Genomic DNA, 19,666 nt, shown 5'->3' on the forward strand with positions numbered 1-19,666 from the left:
ATCTTTGTTGTAGAACTTGATTCCGATGCTGTACAATATTCTTCCCTTCGAGTCAATCATGACCGTGAAAGTGATGAAACCCCAGCCTTCTGGATTTATAACCCTCCTTCGTATGCCCATTATTTTTTCCATGTATACCTAATGTCCGAAGACCCGTATCCATAAAATACAATCCGCGCGCAAGCATGCTGTAAATTTATACATCAGAGGCATGACAATAGAAGAAGCAGACCCCGACAAATGCAATCAAATGACTATTTCCCTAGCACCACAGCTGATCCCCCGAACAAGCGGCCGAAAGAAGTGCAAGGGGAGGAACGACCTCACAATTGGAAAAGAGAAAGAAAACGCCGGGTATTGGCCAGTACCAAGGTCAAAAAGCCTGCTGTCATAAGAAAGAAGAGAAATCATGTCATAGGATATAGAATCGAGAATCATTCATGGAGCCGTTAGCGTTGCGCAGGGCCTCGCGACAGACCTTGTCTTGCCTAGTAAGATCGATCAGAGATAGGGTCGCAAATGAACAGTGCTGGTTAAAGACATACCTTCATTTGTTCAATTCTCGCCTTGAGTTGGCTGGTGACTTCTGCGGCTCTCTTCCAATTTTCCGCGGGTTCTGAACTCCTCATCGGTTGCTCCTCTCCGGAAGCACTACCAGAGCCTGGTATGGACGATCTTGTTGGACTGCCCATCCCGGAGTAGTTGGTTCCGAAGGAAGGGCTGAGCTTCCGTCGACCAAGGCCTCCGTCTCTGCTACCGCGTCCCGGTGACTCCAGATCGGTGTTTTCTTTCTCCTCACTTGGACTGGCAGACACGTAGCTCCGAGGTCGCCCACCATCAAAGCGACTTCCCATGTGCAGGCCGGTTCTGGGAATGGCACCATAGCCGTTGATACCCGTCTCATGGTATATCGACGCCTCCGGTACTGGCAAATTCATATTATCCGACAAGCCGTTGGGAGGACTCTGAGCGCTGGCCCGGAGAGCTCTGGCCAATTCACGCTTTAGACGATCAATTTCCCTCTGCTGCTTCTGAACCGTCTGCTCAGCCGCTTCTGCATCACTCCTGGCTCGAACCAACTGCGTTTCCTTGGCTTTGATACTTAGAACATCCCTTGTATGATCCTCAATGAGTTGTGCATTTTGATCTTGAAGCTCCGTCACTTGCGAGTTGAGTCGAGTTCTTTCAGACTTCAAGTCCTCAATCATTCGAAGGAACCTTTCTCGTTCAAGGCGCAATTCATCGAGTTCAGCCCTTTCGATGGCTGAAATCCCGCTCACTTGGGGTGGCGCAGCTGGAGCTGGAGCTGGTTCAGGAGCAGCTGATGGTTTGGCTATGGGACGGCCTGCAAGCCCTCTCCCAAGACCAAATTTCGGTGCAGCTGGCGCGGGAGGCTGTTCTTCCGAAGGGGGGGAGATGACCCGACGCTGTGGGGAAGCAAGGCCACCAGGACCGCCAAGCTTTCTTTGAAGCTTGAGTCCAGCGCCTGGAGTGGGAAGTCCACCAGGCTTGGGAACCCCACCCAGTTTCGAAGGGATCGACCTTGTAGCGGGTTTCGGAGGAGAACGGGTCGGTGCAGGCTCCTCTGGTGGAGGCGCCGCAGCAGCTGGAGCAGGCTTCTTCATTCCCAGAGCTGGCTTCTTCCCTCCAACGACCTTCTTGCCGGCGGCAGGCACGGCCTTTGGCGGCCCAACGATGGGCTTCGGTCTGTCTTTCGCTTTTACCTCGGCGGTCTCATAAAATTCCTTGATTTTTGTCTTCCTGATATCATCAAGTCCGTCCAGGTAAGGGTTCATCGCACGCTCGCCCATGATTTTCATCAAGGTACCCAAAATTTCAGCTCCTCCTGCACGGTTGACTTCAGTGGACTCAGTCAGCAACTTTGTGGCGGCATCGGCAATGGCTTTCACTTCAGCTTTCGATGGAACATCTCTAGTGGTTCGGAGGCAGCGAATCAGGAATTTCAGGGTTTCCTGCTTCACCTGTGGGTTCTTATGTTTGAGAAATTCTAGAATCTCCTCTAGACAATCCGATAGATTCGTCGATGCAAAGACCGCATCCAAGGCTTGCCCCAGAGCATCTGCGACGGTCTGCTTTTTCTCTTTCAATCGTTCCATGATAGGCGGCATGATCGTGGATCGGTGTTTCGCGAAGCCACCCCGCAGACCCTTTGCGAGGAGATCGATACAGTTGGCGGCGACGGTCACGACTGCGACGTTTGCGTCTTTCATGGATTTTGCAAGACCTCGAACAATATCGTCAAACGGCCCGTCCTTGATTCGCGGAACGTTCACTGCAGTATACAGAGCGTCCAGCGCCTCCTTCCTGTCTTTCCACTTCGACGATGCTAACTGCTCATTAAAGTCCTTTGGTATTTTTGGGAAGACGTCGACTGGCTCAGCGAGATCGAATACATCTACCTCGCCATCATCTTCATCTGCGTAGACCTCTCCAGCTTCCCCGTCACCATCATCGCCTTCTGGAGCAGCACTAGCTGCTGTCATCGCGTCCTGTTGCGCTTTTGTCAATCTCTCTTGCTTTGGTGCCGGTTCCTGCTTGACGCTTTCGAACAGCTTTTCGAGATCCTGTTGCTGGACAGGCTTAAGCTCTCCCCAGAACAGCGGTTTGATAGCCTCTTTCAACCATCGATACAGTTCGACTGTGAGATTCTGCGCTTCCGCACGGACATTTTTGTCTGCGTGTCCGAATACTTTGGGTAAGGCCTTCAGGACTGGTTTGGGGTCGACAATCTTGCAGCCGAAGTTGTGATAGATGGCTTTCAATCCGCTTAATGCCGCTGCAATCACCTTGGGTACTTTGTGCGACAAGATAGGGACTATTTCCTCAATAACCGGATCTGCCTTATCTAATTCGACACAGAGTAGAAGAGCTTCAAGCGCATTTGCTTTGGCCGCCGGTCTGGTGGAGGGAAGTCCTTTTTCCACAATAGGACCTATCGTGGATCCGCGAGTTCTGCGCAAACCTGTCAGCTATATCCAAAGTCGAACCGGGGTGAAATGTCAGGCACAGTGCTAAGGCTAGACATACCGCGTACAAGCCTGGACACCCCCATATTTGAGAAAAGAGCAATATGACGCAAGACCTTCTTGTTGAGCAGCTACATTCGAATCTGACACTGCCCCTTTCCAGAGACCTGGATCTTGTAGAAATGGTACAAAAACTGGATCCGACTCGTCGGGTGACTTTTCAAACTGTCGCTTGGCATCTTCATAACCTTCCTTTCGCACTTTCCAATTCTAGAGACATTCGGAAGACTGTCAGCGTTTTGTGTCATCGATGAGAATTGACCGAAGACATCGGATCGGGTAAAGGGGCTTTAACCTTGTGAGAGAACCGGTCAGGCAACGGCAATGAAGAAAAGTCCTCCTCCCCCTCAGCCATGATGACAGATTATATGCGTGGGTAATGTTATTAGCTAGAAGATGCACTAGAATTGAGACGCGAATACAGTTAGCTTCATTCCACCGGAAGTGGCATGGCACAACAGAACAGTAAACAGCCGAAGCGCAATATGCAGAAATCTATACAAGTTCGTCGAGAGCGACGAGTAGCTCAGGCTAGACAACAAACTGCTGCTGACTTCACGCAACAGGAAAAGACCAGGAACGCACCTTAGAGGGGTTGTTTGCGGAGGGGTCTCCTGTTGTGGATCTTTCATGTAGTGGTCAGTCTTGAGTGTATCAAGACATGCACAACTGCCACCTGAAGAGATGAATATAATCCCTTCAGTCAATCTTGAATCACCTCTTCGGGTATCTTTAACGAAATAGGAGGGCAAAAGGGTGTGGTGGACGTCTAGGAGAACATGCCACTTTGAGGCAGACGATGATTTATCCGATAGAATCGGACAGTAAACAACCAACAAGTCGCTGTGGTGATTTCGCGACCCAAAGATTGGGTGGACTGGCTGCCTTGGCATTCAGGCCCGCGGGAGCACATGCCCAACTGTGCTGTTGTGCAACTAAACAAACAATCTGGGCATTTGTCTCCCCCACGGTTGTGTCAACCAGCACCATATCAATTCTTAATTCTTTACTTCTGGGCTTGATTCTGCGCTATCACCACTAGTCACCTCTCCTCCATAACATAAATTATATGCATCCGCTCTGACGACAGATACGACTCCCACGTTGTCCCCTCCCCTGCGTTTTCACACCCATCCCCTCGGTCGCAAAACAGAAAGCCTTCCCCCTCTTGACATCCAACTGGCTCACCGCCCGGCTCAGGTCTATCATTTCCATACAAATTCCTAGATCAATTGCCAATAAGAGCCAGCTTAGAGGACTTCACTTCTCCTGCGGACGATCGCACGGTATACTGATAAGAAATCCACCTGCCTCGGTCGACGAGGCTACAGCAGTGCATGCAGAGGGCCAGACTAGCTTGGAGGGACTGCGCACGAAACTGCCGTTGATCATGAGCCAGCTACTCACGGCGCGGCAGGCAGAGGAGCTGTACGTCACTGCTCCTGGGTTACAATAACTGAAAAAGATTGAGGAGGAGAGGGTGTGACGCTGACATCGCTCAAATGTTCTCCATAGACACAAATCCATTATCGCCTATCTTGCCTCGGTGAACCTAACTGAGAGTTCTGCTGCTCTGCGAGCGGAGCTAGGCGATTCGGTTTCCATTGACGATGCGACGCTCAAGAAGTATGAGGGGCTATTAGAGAAGAAATGGACCAGTGTGGTCCGCTTGCAGAAGAAGGTTGGTCGCTAGGACTGCGCGAATCTCGTTTTGCGTCATGAATGCCGGATAGCACTGACCATCGTCTCCCCTTTGGGCTGATCAGATCATGGACCTTGAGTCCCGATGCGCGGCACTCCAGTCAGAACTAGACTCTGCAACGCCTACTTCACTATTGCGAAAGAATCAGGACCCTACATCGTGGTTACCGCGATCCCCTGCCCGCCATATACTCGAGGGCCACCGAGACCCTGTCACATGTGTTGCGTTCCACCCGGTGTTTTCTTCCCTCGCATCCGGCTCAGACGATACGACGATCAAAATCTGGGATTGGGAGCTCGGGGAACTAGAACGGACTGTCAAGGGGCACACCAAGGCGGTGCTAGACGTCGATTATGGTGGGCCCCGCGGCGGAACACTTCTGGCGTCTTGTTCATCTGATCTAACAATCAAGCTATGGGATCCATCTGATAACTACAAGAACATAAGAACCTTGCCAGGTCATGATCACAGTGTCTCCTCGGTGAGATTCATCCCATCTGGCGCGGCAGGCTCGCCTATGTCGGGGAACCTATTGGTCTCCGCATCACGAGATAAGACTTTGCGGATATGGGATGTAACGACCGGATATTGTGTGAAGACATTGTCAGGACATGTGGACTGGGTACGAGCCGTTGCGCCATCTCTCGACGGCAGGTTCCTCTTTGCTGCGGGCGATGACCGGATTCCTCGCTTGTGGGATCTATCATCTGCGGAAACCAAATCGACATTCCTCGGGCACGAACATGTCATTGAATGTGTTGCTATTGCTCCTGCTGCCAGCTATCCACATCTCGCGGTTCTTTCCGGCTTGAAGAAACCGCCGCCGGCTTCCTCGTCAGCTGAATTTTTCGCCACTGGGTCTCGGGACAAAACTATCCGGCTATGGGATTCACGGGGCAATCTTTTTAAAACGCTTGTGGGCCATGATAACTGGGTTCGTGCGCTCGCTTTTCATCCAGGCGGTAAACATCTTCTGTCGGTTGCAGACGACAAGACTATCCGCTGCTGGGATTTGACCCAGGAATGCAAGTGCGTCAGGGTCATCTCTGATGCCCACGGACATTTTGTCACATGCCTCCGATGGGCACCACCATTAATCAAAGATGGGGGAGCCAATGGAGAATCAGAGACCAATGGAGCACCGGCGGCCACCGCGACAACGAATGGTGTTAGACCAGATCCCAACGCGGCCAACAAGATCTCGATCAGATGTGTCATTGCCACCGGCAGTGTCGACCGGAAAGTACGAATCTTCGCGACCTGACGACGCGGACTGATCAGTGTCGTTCTTCAAACAACGTTTAAGTCGCACCAGAAGATGCATGCATACGAAGACGAAGAAGCAAACTAATCGACGTCGTTCAATTGGAATGAAATCTAAGTGAACATGGCTCGCTCACTATTATGGGCATGGAGTTGGTTTCCATTCTGTGATACCAGTATATTTTAGGTGGAAGCAAGGTCTGATTTCCTGTGGGCTAGAAAGCTGTACTACCCTTATTACCTTCTGTATTGTCTTTAATCCTGCCAGTTTTGGGGGTTGTTGCATGGACGGATTCTCCTTGGTTCAAACCTGCGTCTTTCCTCGTAGATATTTACGGCCTTTTTCTTTCTTTCTTGTTGATTGAGATTCAAGATACCTTTCTGCTGTGACTGTTCTATACTGTTGAATGCATTTTCAATCAATACATGGCGCCTACGACGTTACTATGTCTCTTACAGTCAGTCTTCCAGTAGTAGTGCACTGTCTGAAGGTAAATGGAACAGTTATCACTTCAGAGCCAGTTTCAGCTGGCAAAGTAAGCAACCGAGGATGATGGCAGATCTGAACGAATTCCTCGCTATTTCGCCTTGTACTTCGACGAGCCAATTCTCCAAAAGAACAGTAAAAGAGCATGAATGTTCAGAGTATAGTACACTTTATCTCGCAATCCCTATACAGGAGGGAGACTCTCATATCCCTCATACAGATACCGATTCCGAAGACCCCAAAAACCCTCCCCTTCACGCACTGAGCTCACCGACCCTCTCATAAATCAGTGCTCTGATCCGTCCAATATGCTCCTTCACACCCTGCACCTCACCACCCTCCGACCTCCTCGCCTCCCGCCGCTGCCACTTAGCAGCCCTCTTCTCAGCACGCACAGCATCGCGCTCCTCGCGCGTCATAACAGGCGGACGATCCTCAATCGCACTCCCAAACGGCGCCACAATCCGCTCAACGACATGCCGCACATTGCGACTCTTCGGGAACCCGGACGAGAACTCGATGACATCGCCCTCGCGGAGAGAATTGCGGGGGTCGGCGACGAGGTAGTGCGTGATCTTGGGGTAGGTCTTGCGGAGGTACGGGTCCCAGGTTGTACGGGAGTGGCTGACGCGGACGGTGCGGTCCATGCGGCCAACGGAGACGACAGTGCCGGTCTTGAGGGTGTAGGGGTACTTGCGGAGGGAGGGGGTGCGACGGTCGGCGAGGGCGTGAGTTCGGGGGCTGTCTGTTGGTGTTTGGCGACTGGGGCTGTGGTTGAAGCGGCGCGGCTGACGATGTTGCCTAACCGTGTCGACTGGAGGAAGGAAGCTTGGGTTGAGGCGGTGGTGATGGTTGACCGGGGATGCAGGATCGGAGGGGCTGCATTGCCCGTATGATATTGCTGGGGGGCATTTTTGTGAAAATATCGATCTCTCCGAGACCTCAAACGACCGTGTTCGGTTGTTGAATTGGGGGCGATGTCCGTTCGGCAGTTCGAAGATGTAGAGTTTTGACTTCTTCGGAGATGCGGTCGTTCGAAGAGCGAAAAGTCGTGGCCTCGTGGGACCGGGAGGGGACAGAGTATAGTCCCCAGTATATCAATTAGGTGCGAAAAATGCAATGAGCACTTGGGTATTGACAGAATTGCCCTATATGGATCGTGATGTCCGAGTTGGAAGTCCGCGGACGGCGGAGTCGCCCAAGAATTTCTCCATTGGTGTTTGCACTGTTTGTCAAGTTCAGTCGCAAGTCAACATCTACAAGACTTTAGGCAAAAGAGTGATGTGAGTTGAGATCAAAGTCAATTTGATAGCCCGAAATAAAATAGAATAAAGTCATATATCGAAAATTCGAATCTGATGAATGAAGAGGCCCATAAGATAAACAAAAACACCTAACGGGAGTGCTTAATATACAAGACGCCAAAACCTCCCTCCTGTCATGCCTACCCGCGCATAGGAATCTATTCGTGATCATTTTCTTGGTAGTTTTCCGTTCCAAAGAGTCTGTTATCATGAACACAAAGCATAGTAGAGACAGAATTATGTCCGCGCCTAACTCGTAAACCGGCGGGGAATCTTCCTCATCCCATCAAGCGATCCCAGCTCTTCATTCCCTAAGCAAGAAATGACGATTTCATTGTGTTTTTTGAGATTCGTCCGACTCTCCAGAACCATTCATAGGCTTTTCAGCCTCAGCACTTTCAGACAGCTTGGCCTTTCGCGATTGGAATTTTCCAGCTGAGTGCGCAGATATTCTGTTCAACTCGGTGACAAAGGATTGGCCCCAAAAAGCGCTTGATGTCGTCAGCTCAGGTTACGCCGGTCAGCAACGGATAACGGGTTACCTACCTTGTATATTTATTGACATACTTGTCCAGTTTAGAGAAGTTGAGGGCTCTCTGCTCATCACTCATGGTGACAGCCTCTTGGTAAGCACCGGCTAGCTCTTCCGTGTTCCACGGATTGATGATTATACTGCCGTTGAGACTCTGGGCCGCGCCAGCGAACTCTGACAGAACAAGCACACCATGTCGTTTTTGTTGAGACGCTATATACTCGTATGCCACCAAGTTCATGCCATCTCGAGTCGACGAGACGATGCAGGCATCGGAAACGGCATACAGAGCAATCAGCTCGTCGAAGTTGACTGACTTGTGCAGGAAATGAATGGGCATGAATTCAACCGTTCCTAAATCCGCCAGTCAGATATTGATGTCCAAGATAAAATGACGGCTGCTGAGCACCCACCGAATTTACCGTTAATCCGCCCAACCAATTCGTTCACGACTGCTCTCAAATTTTGATACTCCTCAACATCTTGTCTACTAGGCACCGCGACTTGTACCAGTACGACTTTGCCCACCCATTCCGGATGATCGCTAAGGAAGACTTCGAGAGCATGCAGCTTCTGGGGAACTCCCTTAATATAATCAAGGCGATCAACACCCACCATGAGTTTCACGCCCTGGAATTTCTGCTCAAGCTGTGCGATCCGTTTCTGGACCTTTTCCTTTTTGAGACCTTCCTGAAACTTCTCGGGGTCAATGCCAATTGGGAAAGCACCGCAAGCGATGACCTTGCCCTGGAACTCTATTCCATTAGGAGTGGTTGCCAAGCCCCTGAAGGTATATGTTAGCTGGCTTCAAGTGTCAATCAACATCAAAGGCGGCCTTAAGCATACAGTAATCGCGAGCATGCGCTCAAGAAATGTCTCGTATAGTCATATGTGTGGAACCCAATGAGATCGCAGTGGAGCACACCAAGCAACAGCTCGTTACGGACGGGCAGGATCCTGTAGATTTCGCTGCTAGGGAAGGGAGTATGGAGGAAGAATCCGATCTTGACGTTTTCCTTGCTATCTCCAATCTCCTCGCGAAGCATTTCAGGAAGGAGCATGAGGTGATAATCATGGACCCAGATCAGGTCTCCATCTTGAACTTCTTTCGCAACGGCTTTGGCAAAAAGGCGGTTCGCTTCCTTGTATGCCTCCCAGGCTGATTCGTCGAAGGTAATTTCACCTGGATGGTAATGGAAAAGTGGCCACAGGATAGAATCTAGACGACACAGACGCTGTCAGCGATCCATTCTGATTGCGCACTGCAAAAGCGTACAATTCGCCTGCTTCAACAATGTGTGAGACAGTGAACTAACTGGAGAATCCATTGTAGTGCCGATCCGCGAGTTCATCATCAATGAATACCGGGATCGCTCCATATTCGTCCTTTAGACGTTGTTTGACAACAGGGATTTCCTCTTCGGGAACCTCCAACCCGGGCCAGCCGTACCATTGGAAGGTCGTAGACTTGGACAGGCCGCTAAGACCGCTGACCAGCCCGCCGGAGGACATGGAGAAGTCATACTTGCCATCCTCCGAGCGCTTTATAGTAATGGGAAGCCGATTGGAGACGAGAAGCAGTCTCGCCTCGTTTTGGGTGGAGTTCTCGAGTGACGGCATAGCGTATCAGGGTATGTGGCTGCGGGATATCAGAACAGGTACAGTCGGGAATATCTGATCGGACCGGCGACAGAGTGTAAATGAAGTTTATTCCAATCGGAAACCTTTTTAGAAACAGAACGCGACGCTAAAGAGAAGTAAGGCAAGTCAAGACCGGTGACGTTGAACGGAGCGTAGGAGTATGCCGAGAATAAGGTGGGGACGATCTTTAGAGCAATCCGACAGTGAGGGGAATGAAGGGCGCCGATAACAGCGCCAGGGGACAACAATATCGGTCGCCAATGCTGTATAAATGTAGTCCTCTCTGGTTGTAGCTTTGATCCTGAACAGCTCGCTCACTCCTTGAACGAAGAATTCGTTGACGTTGCTGTCTTCAGACAGGAGGAAGAAACAAGCTGGAGGTTGGCGGGGAAGAGTGACCTCAGAGCCCAGCAAACAGCCAAAACGCGCGGACCAACGGACCCAGATTTGGGCAAAAAGACTGATGGGGGGCAAGAAAGCGGCCTGCTCTTCAATAGCGAGCTCATCGACTGCGAGATTCGGATGGGATATATGATATCAGGGCCAGCTTGTTGAGACCGGGAGGGAGAGACACATAAAAATACTTGGTTTGATTCCCCTCAATACATGTGTATGGTTTGATACGAATAGTGTAGTGATATTAATAACAACAATAGGCAGTGAGATTCAGATGGAGGGGTAACCGGTTAAAACCAGTTCAGTCTAAGATAAGTGACAGGTAACAATAAAAATTGCTGCTCGGTAAACCCATACTACTGCAGGTCTCCAGGTCTGTCAATTTGGGCACTTGCAGAGCCAGTATCAGCGGTAAACTTACAGTATACTATTGTTGTAACCTAAGGTTTGTGGCAATGTGCCCAGCCTAAGGAAAGTGAGTGTCGCCTTGGACTTCCCGACCAGTCAAGGAAGAAGCCGTCGATGATGCCAACACTTCCAAGGAAAAAAAGATAACAGCATCAGGTTTCCTTTACCAAAGAAAGAAACGAATCCCGCCTACAGTCCATTTTTTTCCGGTCCTATGTCGCATCCTTTGATAGCTTTCTTTCATGGGTCAACCACCAGTCGTCTCGTACTCGTGGCTTGATGACGGGCTGGCGCCGTAATCATAACTCCTGCATGTTTACTATCAGCGATATTTATATAGTGAAGTAGGCGCCCAACTGGTGGCGTTTTGGGAGTCCAATCTCATACTTTAGGTTCACATGGCCTGGCTGCTGTTACAACATTAATCTAACCTCTTCTTGAAATTCTTGCATACTCAGTAGATCTTGGAATCTGACCGGAAGCACTTTCACTGGTTAGAGCATTGTCTGTCACCTTAAGCTACTACTAGATACCATATTACATACATATATCTCACGATAATAATCGCGCATACAGGAAGGTTATGAGACGGATTTGAAATCAAGCATCCGCTGCCAGGCAGTAGTGTGTGATTCACAATGCAGACTTTCCATTGTCTATGCTCCATTTCCCCGTCTCTGTGTTATGGGCCACCTTTCCCTCGGCCTCCAATTTCATCAGCACCAGCAAGACACCATGTGAAGCAGGCAAGTGAAGACTTTCGGGAACATTCCGATAGATAACCTTGACTAGTTCGAGGGGGGTCCATGAAGCCTTGCGTTCTGGAGAAGGTTCATTATCCCGGACGTCAAGTTTTCCATACCGCAATACCCGAATTACTTCTTCCTCACGCTGCTGCCGATGGTTGATGTACTCGGTGATCTTCGTAGTTGCATTCTCTATCACTGCACCGTGGCCTGGATATCCGCGGCCTGAGACCCGATTCTGCATTCTCTGCAGGCTGGACAGATACACTGGGAGATCTTCAAATACTGCTGTCCCATGACCCAGCACGTCTAAAAAGAAAAAGTAAAGGAAAAGGTCAGCCGCAACAGTGACCACATAGAACAACTACCTAGCGGAGAGTAAGACTCACTATCACCAGTGATAATGGCGTCCTCCTCTTCAAGAACGAACATCATATGGTCCACGGTATGCCCTGGAGTATGGTACGCCTTCAATGTAGCGCCTTCAACGCTGAAGACTTGGCCATCTTCAATATCAAGCTGACCTTCATCTGGTTGGTGCTTGTAAACCGTCGCTTGCGGACAAATCTTGAGAAGATCGGGAACCCCATTGACATGATCGTGGTGCCAGTGTGTCAGGAGTGCTTTGTGGACTGTCGCATTCTCCCTTGCTAGCACACCTTTAAGATGATTTGCCCACGACGGTTTGCCCTCGCCGGTGTCGATGAGTATCCGCTGTTGGCCCCGTCCGATTAGATATGTATTCGTCCCTATGATATCCAGCATGAGGCGCCTGATTCGTTTTAGGACTCTTGTGTAAGCCACTCACCTTGCAGAGTGAACTATAAGATCGATCGCATGTTAGCTTCGAACCGGGTCATTGATTTGTATTATCTGCTCCTGCGCAAAAAGCTTAAAAGCCAAGAATGCACTCGCCTTCCCTGGATTTCCCCCAGTATCCGGACTACTGAAGCACTTAGCCTTTCCACTTCTGAGAGCGGGACAAGTTGTGTAGCCATGGTTTAGGAACAGATGTTAATGGTGGTTGATATATGCGGAGTTTGCCTGCGAAGTTGTTGCGTTTCACAAAAGCCGCTTACAAACTGTTTCTTTCTATCGGATCAACCGTCGAGTCTTCAGGAATAGCCAGAGGATATCCATACAAAATCAGACGCAACTATAATGCTCTGCGGTCTACAACTTGTTAATCGCCATTTCTGAATTTAGGTAGGTTCACTTTGCTCAAGCCCGAGTATGGAGAGAGCGGTCCCTTAGTAGCCGAGGTTGTTTCATTGCGGGGTGCTAAACTGTCGTTAGGTACGCTAGTGAAGTTCTGTTGGTTTCTGTGTATTGTTTGTATAGCTTCCAGTTGCTCCAGCTCGAAGATCATAACACATTGGAGGCATTTGCAAACTCCAGGGACTTGGCACATGGGAAGCAGCCTCGCCTTTTCACGTGTTATGACTTAACCAGACAGGCCAAACCGCTACTAGAAGATATGAATCACAATGATCTAGCCTTGAACATAAAACGAAATGACTTTGGTATGCATGCGATCCCTAACATACAATGGCTGTGTGCAAAAAAGAAAACGGAAGCCTATATCCATAGAGCCCACCCAAATTCGGGATGGTAGAAAACAACAAGGAAAACTTCCGTGGTAACGAAGAAACACAAATCGTTAGAATTTTCAGAACACCGTTTTTCATGAACCGTGAAAAGCAGGCCCAAAGGCCGCTGTCCACTCTCCAAACATTGCAAACTCGAGTCAAGTGCAGGATACATACACTAAACTCAGAAGCTCAAAAAGATGTTCCCAGTGATCGCTAGGAACACTCAAGACATAATTTACAAACCTTCGACATCGTATGCGGAGGGTTCAGCCTTCAAGCGGACTGTCGCAACTAATTTAATTGGTACCGGACTTGCGGGCCATGGTGTTCAGGGCAGAGCCATCCTTGAACCACTCGATCTGAGACTCGTTGAAGGTGTGGTTCAGGGAGATGTCGAAGGGAGCGCTGCCATCCTTGGGGTGAACACGGAGAGTCATGGGCTTGCCAACCTCGAGCTGAGTGCAAAGGAGGTCGACGGTGTCCTCAGGGTTGATCTTGTCATAATCGGCGGGGTCAGCGAAAGTGAGAGGAAGCATACCCTGCTTCTTCAGGTTGGTTTCGTGCTGTGGAAAGAGAGTTAGTATTATTGCGCAGAATGCAAAGTGACGAACCAGAAAGACTTACGATACGGGCAAAGCTGCGGGTGATAATGGCGAGACCACCAAGGTGTCTGGGCTCCAGAGCGGCGTGCTCACGGGAGCTTCCCTCACCGTAGTTCCAGTCGCCAATGACAACCCACTTAACACCACGAGCCTTGTAGTCACGAGCGGTAGCAGGGACAGCATCGTACTCGCCAGTGAACTTGTTCTTGACAGAGTTGGCCTTGCCGTTCTCAGCGTTGACAGCACCGATCAGCATGTTGTTGGAGATGTTGTCAAGGTGGCCACGGTACTTCAACCATGGGCCAGCCATGGAGATGTGATCGGTGGTGGTCTTGCCCTGGCACTTGATGAGGATAGGGATGCCGTTGGCGTCCTTGCCATCCCAGGCCTCGAATCCAGCAAGGAGCTGCAAACGGTCACTGGTGGGGGAGACAGCAACGTTGACGGAGGCGCGGTCGGCGGGAGGAGCCTGGTAGGTGTCACGGCCGGGGTCGTAGCCCTTGGCGGGGAGACCCTCTCCAGTAGGAGGCTGGAGCAGGAACTCATTGCCGTCCTTGTCCTTCAGCTTGTCAGTGAGGGGGTTGAACTTGAGGGTACCGGCAACGGTCATGGCGACGACAAGGTCGGGAGAAGCAACGAAGGCGTGGGTAGCAGGGTTGGCGTCGTTACGGCCAGTGAAGTTACGGTTGTAGGAGGAAATGATGGAGTTAGGCTCGCCCTTCTTGACGTCCTTGCGGTCCCACTGACCGATGCAAGGACCGCAGGCGTTGGCGAGGATGACACCACCGAACTCCTCGAGAGTCTGGAGCTGGCCATCACGCTCAATAGTGGCGCGAATCTGCTCGGAACCGGGGTAACAGTGAAGAGGGACTTGGCCTTCAGACCGTGGTTGAGAGCGTCACGAGCGATCGAGGCGGCACGGGACATGTCCTCATAAGAGGAGTTGGTGCAAGAACCGATCAAACCAACCTTGAGCTCCTCAGGCCACTTGTTGGTCTCGACAGCCTCCTTGAACTTAGAAATGGGGGTAGCAAGATCAGGAGTGAAGGGACCGTTGATGTGAGGCTCAAGCTCAGAGAGGTTGATCTCGATCAGCTGGTCGTACTCGGCGCCCTCGTCCTCGCGCAGCTCCTTGGCGTATTCGCGGGAGAAGTCACCAATGTGCTGACGCTTGGTGGCCTTCAGGTAATCGTACATGCGGTCGTTGAAGGGGAACATGGAAGTGGTAGCACCAATCTCAGCACCCATGTTACAGATGGTACCCATACCAGTGCAAGACAGAGAGGTAACACCAGGTCCGTGGTACTCAATGATAGCACCAGTACCACCCTTGACGGTAAGGAGGCCGGCAACCTTCAGAATGATATCCTTGGGAGTGGTCCAGCCGGACATCTCACCGGTAAGCTTGACACCGATGACCTTGGGAGCCTTCAACTCCCAGGGAAGACCAGCCATGACATCGACAGCATCAGCACCACCGACACCAATAGCAGCCATAGCAAGACCACCAGCGTTGGGGGTGTGAGAGTCGGTACCGATCATCAGACCACCAGGGAAAGCGTAGTTCTCCAGGACAATCTGGTGAATGATACCGGAACCGGGCTTCCAGAAACCAATGTTGTACTTGGCGGTGGCACTAGCCAGGAAATCATAAACTTCCTTGTTGATCTCGTTGGCACGAGCAAGATCCTTGTCACCTCCAACCTGGGCCTCGATCAAGTGGTCACAGTGGACGGTAGTAGGAGTAGCGACAGAGGGCATGCCAGCAGACATGAACTGCAGAATGGCCATCTGAGCGGTGGCATCCTGGCAAGCGACACGGTCGGGCCGGAGCTTCAGGTAGGACTTGCCACGCTCAATCTCCTGTCCGTGAGGGTCGTCAAGGTGAGAGTACAGAACCTTCTCGGCGTATGTGAGAGGACGCTGCAAGCGACGACGGACAATATCCAGGTTCTCAGACATCTTCCTGAAAAGTTAATGAACATGTTAGTAACTGAGTAATTAATGCTGATTTCCAGATTCTGCGTATGAGCGGATTGTTTTGGGATGAGTGCAAAGGGCGTTTATAGCATACTTGTAGTTGATGTAGTTACCCTGGCGGATACGTTAGCGGATCCTGTTCCCGTAACGAGCTAACACAGTAACGCTGGACTAGCTGAACAAGACCACTCACCTTCTCAGTGTTGGCCATCTCGACCTTCTTGTCGAGAGGGGAGTCACCGACGGTAGCGAAGGCCCGGGTCCCGAGGAACTGCACAAAAGATCAGTCAGTACACCTGTGCTGCTGGTCAAGTAGCCATAGCCACGGCTTCCGAGTTGCTCGCTGGAGAACAGCTCGGCGAGGTGAGATCATGGGATTCTTACAAGTCGGGACTTGGGGGCCTGTGACGTATCATGTCAGCTTCTGGATAATTCATATTTTGCTGCTTCGACCCATCCTTCAATGCATCGCACATGAATGCAGGTGCTTGAAGGATGAGCTAGGAGCTAGAGTTCACTTACCAGCGCACCGGCGCGCGCAAGCCTTGTGGAGATCATTATGGAAGCTCTCTATGTGAGTTGGACAATGCCGCAATACATCCAACGAGAGCCAATCCAAGCAGCAACAACAGCCAGCTTCAGTAAAGAATGGAGTGGAGTGGGAAAGTAAGTAGAAGAGAGGAGTTAGGGATCAAAGGGAGATGGAGCAGATAAAAAGGAAGCTTGGTGTGGGAAGAATTCTTGATGAACCGGAGAAGAGGACCCGTAACCGCTCGTGACAGTACGGCCGTACGCTTTCGGTACAATCGGCGCCATGCTTGCGACCGGAGACAAGGAAAAATGGCTGGAAGCCCGCCTCCTCCATTATTCTATTAAAGCTCACCATACACTAGCGATCTTGATTACAATTGGAGAAATTCTCTTGGTCTGAAGACCAGAGGTCTCGAGAAATTGATCCACAGACTCATTAGGAGTCTTTGAAAAGCGCCATCATTAATGGCCTTCAATGTTGCTGCCAGCCTAAGGAGTACCTAGCACCCCCATGTTCAACTTCATTACAGAAAACGGTATGGGTTGATGTAATGGGTTTACACCTAAGCGGCCTGATGCCCGTGCTTCCACTCTGGGGCATGTGAGAGGGAAATAGCGGTGGGCCAATCATGTGGCAACGATTATCTATCGTCACTCTGATTCTGTACTGAGGTAACTCGGCAGTGGTCCACTGGCTTCGATTGTAGAAGAAGCCTGAATTCCGTGATCCTACCTTACAACTCATCTAGGTCAAAATGATTACATGGTCCTCTCCATGTTGAAGAATAGTACAGAGGACTTGTTTCCTATTCATCAAGGGCAACGAGCTTGACAGGTGTCCACAGGGACACCTCAGAAAGCGGCTGTTTATGGGTCTACGATCATTACTTTACCTGAATCGCAACTGGATGATGCTAGGGAGCCTAGGACGGAGCAACATGCCGAAAAGAATGAAAACGTCATAAATTACAGAACGTGGAAAGATGGTGTAATGACTGTATGGGGGTATGCAGTTTAAGCCGAGTCTGAGCCGAGGCCTACCGAAGGGGCATCCCGCGGGCCGGTGCCAAGCCCAGGAGAACGCACACCAATCACAAGCGAGCACTTTGAGAAAATCCCTCTTTATGGACAGAGGCGGAAATTTCGAGACAAGGTGACCCGCTTCCAAAGACCTAAAACTTTTGCATCGTTCCGTATATCGGTGATAACAATTTTGTGTCTATTTGGTGAATAGTGTCCATACTACACTAAGTCTACAGATATTCAAGATGGGAGCTGTGAGAAAGATTAAGACAAAGCGCAGAACAAGGTACGATATACAGGGATACACTCATCGCGCCGTTGGTACACTTGAAGATCCGATAGCTCTAACATCACTCGTCTCTGCAGGGACTACGATCAAGTCCGAGCGGACATTGACTCTCCCAAGCACCTTACGCAGTACAAAGCCACCAAGGACGCGGAGGATCTTCCAGGCCTAGGAAAGCATTATTGCGTCGAATGTTCGAAATGGTTTGAGAGCGAATACAACCTGGTCGCCCATACCAAGGGCAAAAACCACAAGAGAAGGTCGGTGATCATAAACATTGCGAACTTCTTCTTGGACCGATCACATCTGACCCAGGGGTGTTTGAACAGGTTGCGGTTGCTGCGCGAGGAACCTCATTCACAGAAAATCGCAGAGGCTGCTGTCGGTCTGGGTACCGACAATGGATTGCGACAACAGGAAACGGTCGTTGACATGGAGGACTAGACAGCCTATAGCCTAACGGTCATCCTCAACAAAAGGACAACCCTCGATAGATACACTATCCTCGATCCTCTGTCCAAGAGCAAACTCGGCGACAAACTCTGCACGACTGAATTACACCTTCAGGTTACCTTATTGTCGTTTGCTTTGAAGGCATCAGTGAAGCTCCTTCGTCCAATCAGCAACCAGCTGGGTCTGAGCCGCACATGAAACCACATATTCCGAATTTCGCCAGTTATAGGCGATCCCAAAGCCGAGCCAGCCCAATTCCGGTTTGCGGTGACCTTCAAACCGCCGGTTTTCGGCCCTCTACTAGCATCGGCCCACATTTATTTGGGTCTTAGTACGTATGAAAATTATTTACTAGCTGCAATAAATACCAGATACAGTGGTATAGTCTAGAGGTTGATCTTAAACATAATAAATGTCCCCTCTGCTCTATACTTGCATAACTCCAGCAACACAGCTCTGTGTCTGATCGCAGGAGCTGTTTAGATATTTCATGAGCCATTCGTATGTTGCCCACTGTTGCGCATGATTAGCAAATGCTATTCCATGGTGATGGCGCTGCTGAGATCACATACCTGGATAGCGTTTACTATGAAAGCTCTCAAGCTACAAATCCCCAGGCCTCGGTAGAAGGCTTTCAACCCTTCGGATTGATACGCGGCTTTGGCAATCTGGTAAGAATTCAATGTCTGGGGCTTGCTCTGTATAGGTATCAGTGGGCGGGACTCGGGAGCTGTTGTGATTGTCTGCGCTTGCAGTCTCGTCTTAATCATGTCCAGCGGGTAGACAGAAGCCCATGTGGTCACTCCAGCAATGCCTCCGCAGAGAAGTACTTTCAAAGCAATCTCATGCGCGTTGTCATTTTCGGAGGCCATAAGACGTTTGCAGTACTCATAAGACCAGAAACTGTGGGTGGTATATGTAAATAAACATCCGACAAGAACTGGCGGGGAAAGGCCCGGGGAAAGCATTGTGCATACTAAAATCCGTAGCCAATCGAGTCTCTGGCGCAAGTAATCACTCCTCCGAAGTAGAGACCCGTCAATCCTCGGGTCCGAAAGATGTCCTTGGCGACAGTCCACGAAGAGACCCCAGGGCGAGTGTCAAGTTGCGCTCGGCATTTGATGAACTCTGTGGGAGATGAGACTGTCCAGCTGGCCACTCCGCCAGCAGCACCAGCAAGCCAGATTTTGTAGAGCGAAACGCCAAAAGGGTTGGTGGGATCCTTTACCGAATCATCCATGAACATCAATGAACGATTGTAGGCGACAAATAGCAGCGCATTAAGTGCTCCATATCCCAGTATGGGAGCAGCAGCACCTGCAGAGTACCCATGTCAGTGTTTATGTCAGGTTCTGCATCGTGAGAGGGCCAACCAACCTCGCACAAGGGAGCTCACATTCTCAAAGGAGCCTACATTCCGGCTTGTTGATCCAGCTGCATTAACCCCGCCAGCTTGTAATCGAACCTTGACAACATCTAGAGGGTTGCCGATTATGATTCCAATAGCCCCACTGAGGTATCCCGCCCAAAAGTCCGACGACATTGAGAACAATTTCCCAAGGTCGAGAGCCTGAGCAATGGCTACCTACATCGTTTGCCTTCGGTATTATTCCTACCATGGCTAATGGCGGGGTCGGCTAACAATATCCGCACGTGATTGCGTGGTACTTTGG

At 50.4% G+C, this 19,666-nt stretch overlaps 8 protein-coding genes across 8 annotated transcripts; 2 read left to right on the top strand and 6 right to left on the bottom strand.

Moving 5' to 3' along the window:
• Positions 1–449: 449 nt before the first annotated feature.
• P174DRAFT_458615 (putative spindle pole body component) lies at positions 450–3,402 on the bottom strand (the record flags this gene model as incomplete). Its single annotated transcript, XM_024829689.1, has 4 exons — positions 450–488; positions 546–2,973; positions 3,049–3,257; positions 3,310–3,402. 4 exons carry the CDS (start codon positions 3,400–3,402, stop codon positions 450–452), a joined length of 2,769 nt encoding a protein of 922 aa, XP_024683614.1.
• Positions 3,403–4,059: 657 nt separating this feature from the next.
• P174DRAFT_439690 (WD40 repeat domain-containing protein) lies at positions 4,060–6,449 on the top strand. Its single transcript, XM_024826870.1, has 3 exons — positions 4,060–4,475; positions 4,563–4,728; positions 4,814–6,449. Exons 1-3 carry the CDS (start codon positions 4,438–4,440, stop codon positions 6,011–6,013), a joined length of 1,404 nt encoding a protein of 467 aa, XP_024683615.1. The 5' UTR covers positions 4,060–4,437; the 3' UTR covers positions 6,014–6,449.
• Positions 6,450–6,512: 63 nt separating this feature from the next.
• P174DRAFT_439691 (uS17 family ribosomal protein) lies at positions 6,513–7,681 on the bottom strand. The gene is made up of 3 exons (XM_024826871.1): positions 7,357–7,681; positions 7,215–7,327; positions 6,513–7,191 (listed from the first exon to the last, which is right to left on the bottom strand). Exons 1-3 carry the CDS (start codon positions 7,409–7,411, stop codon positions 6,754–6,756), a joined length of 606 nt encoding a protein of 201 aa, XP_024683616.1. The 5' UTR covers positions 7,412–7,681; the 3' UTR covers positions 6,513–6,753.
• A 453-nt stretch (positions 7,682–8,134) lies between these two features.
• On the bottom strand, positions 8,135–9,955 carry P174DRAFT_366635 (glycosyltransferase family 20 protein; the record flags this gene model as incomplete). Its single annotated transcript, XM_024822122.1, has 5 exons — positions 8,135–8,294; positions 8,350–8,689; positions 8,749–9,119; positions 9,182–9,554; positions 9,652–9,955. The coding sequence occupies 5 exons, from the start codon at positions 9,953–9,955 to the stop codon at positions 8,135–8,137; spliced, it is 1,548 nt and encodes a 515-aa protein (XP_024683617.1).
• Positions 9,956–11,267: 1,312 nt separating this feature from the next.
• Positions 11,268–12,506, bottom strand: P174DRAFT_439694 (putative metallo-beta-lactamase domain protein). Its single transcript, XM_024826872.1, has 3 exons — positions 12,442–12,506; positions 11,916–12,347; positions 11,268–11,835 (listed from the first exon to the last, which is right to left on the bottom strand). The coding sequence occupies exons 2-3, from the start codon at positions 12,289–12,291 to the stop codon at positions 11,414–11,416; spliced, it is 798 nt and encodes a 265-aa protein (XP_024683618.1). The 5' UTR covers positions 12,292–12,347; positions 12,442–12,506; the 3' UTR covers positions 11,268–11,413.
• Positions 12,507–13,414: 908 nt separating this feature from the next.
• acoA (aconitate hydratase ACO1) lies at positions 13,415–16,258 on the bottom strand (the record flags this gene model as incomplete). Its single annotated transcript, XM_024824752.1, has 7 exons — positions 13,415–13,681; positions 13,743–14,528; positions 14,579–15,686; positions 15,795–15,814; positions 15,894–15,971; positions 16,085–16,102; positions 16,223–16,258. The coding sequence occupies 7 exons, from the start codon at positions 16,256–16,258 to the stop codon at positions 13,415–13,417; spliced, it is 2,313 nt and encodes a 770-aa protein (XP_024683619.1).
• Positions 16,259–17,499: 1,241 nt separating this feature from the next.
• On the top strand, positions 17,500–17,984 carry P174DRAFT_368921 (putative C2H2 finger domain protein; the record flags this gene model as incomplete). Its single annotated transcript, XM_024822255.1, has 3 exons — positions 17,500–17,540; positions 17,621–17,800; positions 17,870–17,984. The coding sequence occupies 3 exons, from the start codon at positions 17,500–17,502 to the stop codon at positions 17,982–17,984; spliced, it is 336 nt and encodes a 111-aa protein (XP_024683620.1).
• A 345-nt stretch (positions 17,985–18,329) lies between these two features.
• P174DRAFT_439698 (putative mitochondrial carrier protein) lies at positions 18,330–19,579 on the bottom strand. The gene is made up of 4 exons (XM_024826873.1): positions 19,371–19,579; positions 18,971–19,310; positions 18,566–18,896; positions 18,330–18,506 (listed from the first exon to the last, which is right to left on the bottom strand). Exons 1-4 carry the CDS (start codon positions 19,534–19,536, stop codon positions 18,420–18,422), a joined length of 924 nt encoding a protein of 307 aa, XP_024683621.1. The 5' UTR covers positions 19,537–19,579; the 3' UTR covers positions 18,330–18,419.
• Positions 19,580–19,666: the final 87 nt, after the last annotated feature.

Source organism: Aspergillus novofumigatus (genome assembly GCF_002847465.1).
Source record: "Aspergillus novofumigatus IBT 16806 chromosome Unknown P174scaffold_3, whole genome shotgun sequence".
NCBI lineage: Eukaryota > Fungi > Ascomycota > Eurotiomycetes > Eurotiales > Aspergillaceae > Aspergillus > Aspergillus novofumigatus.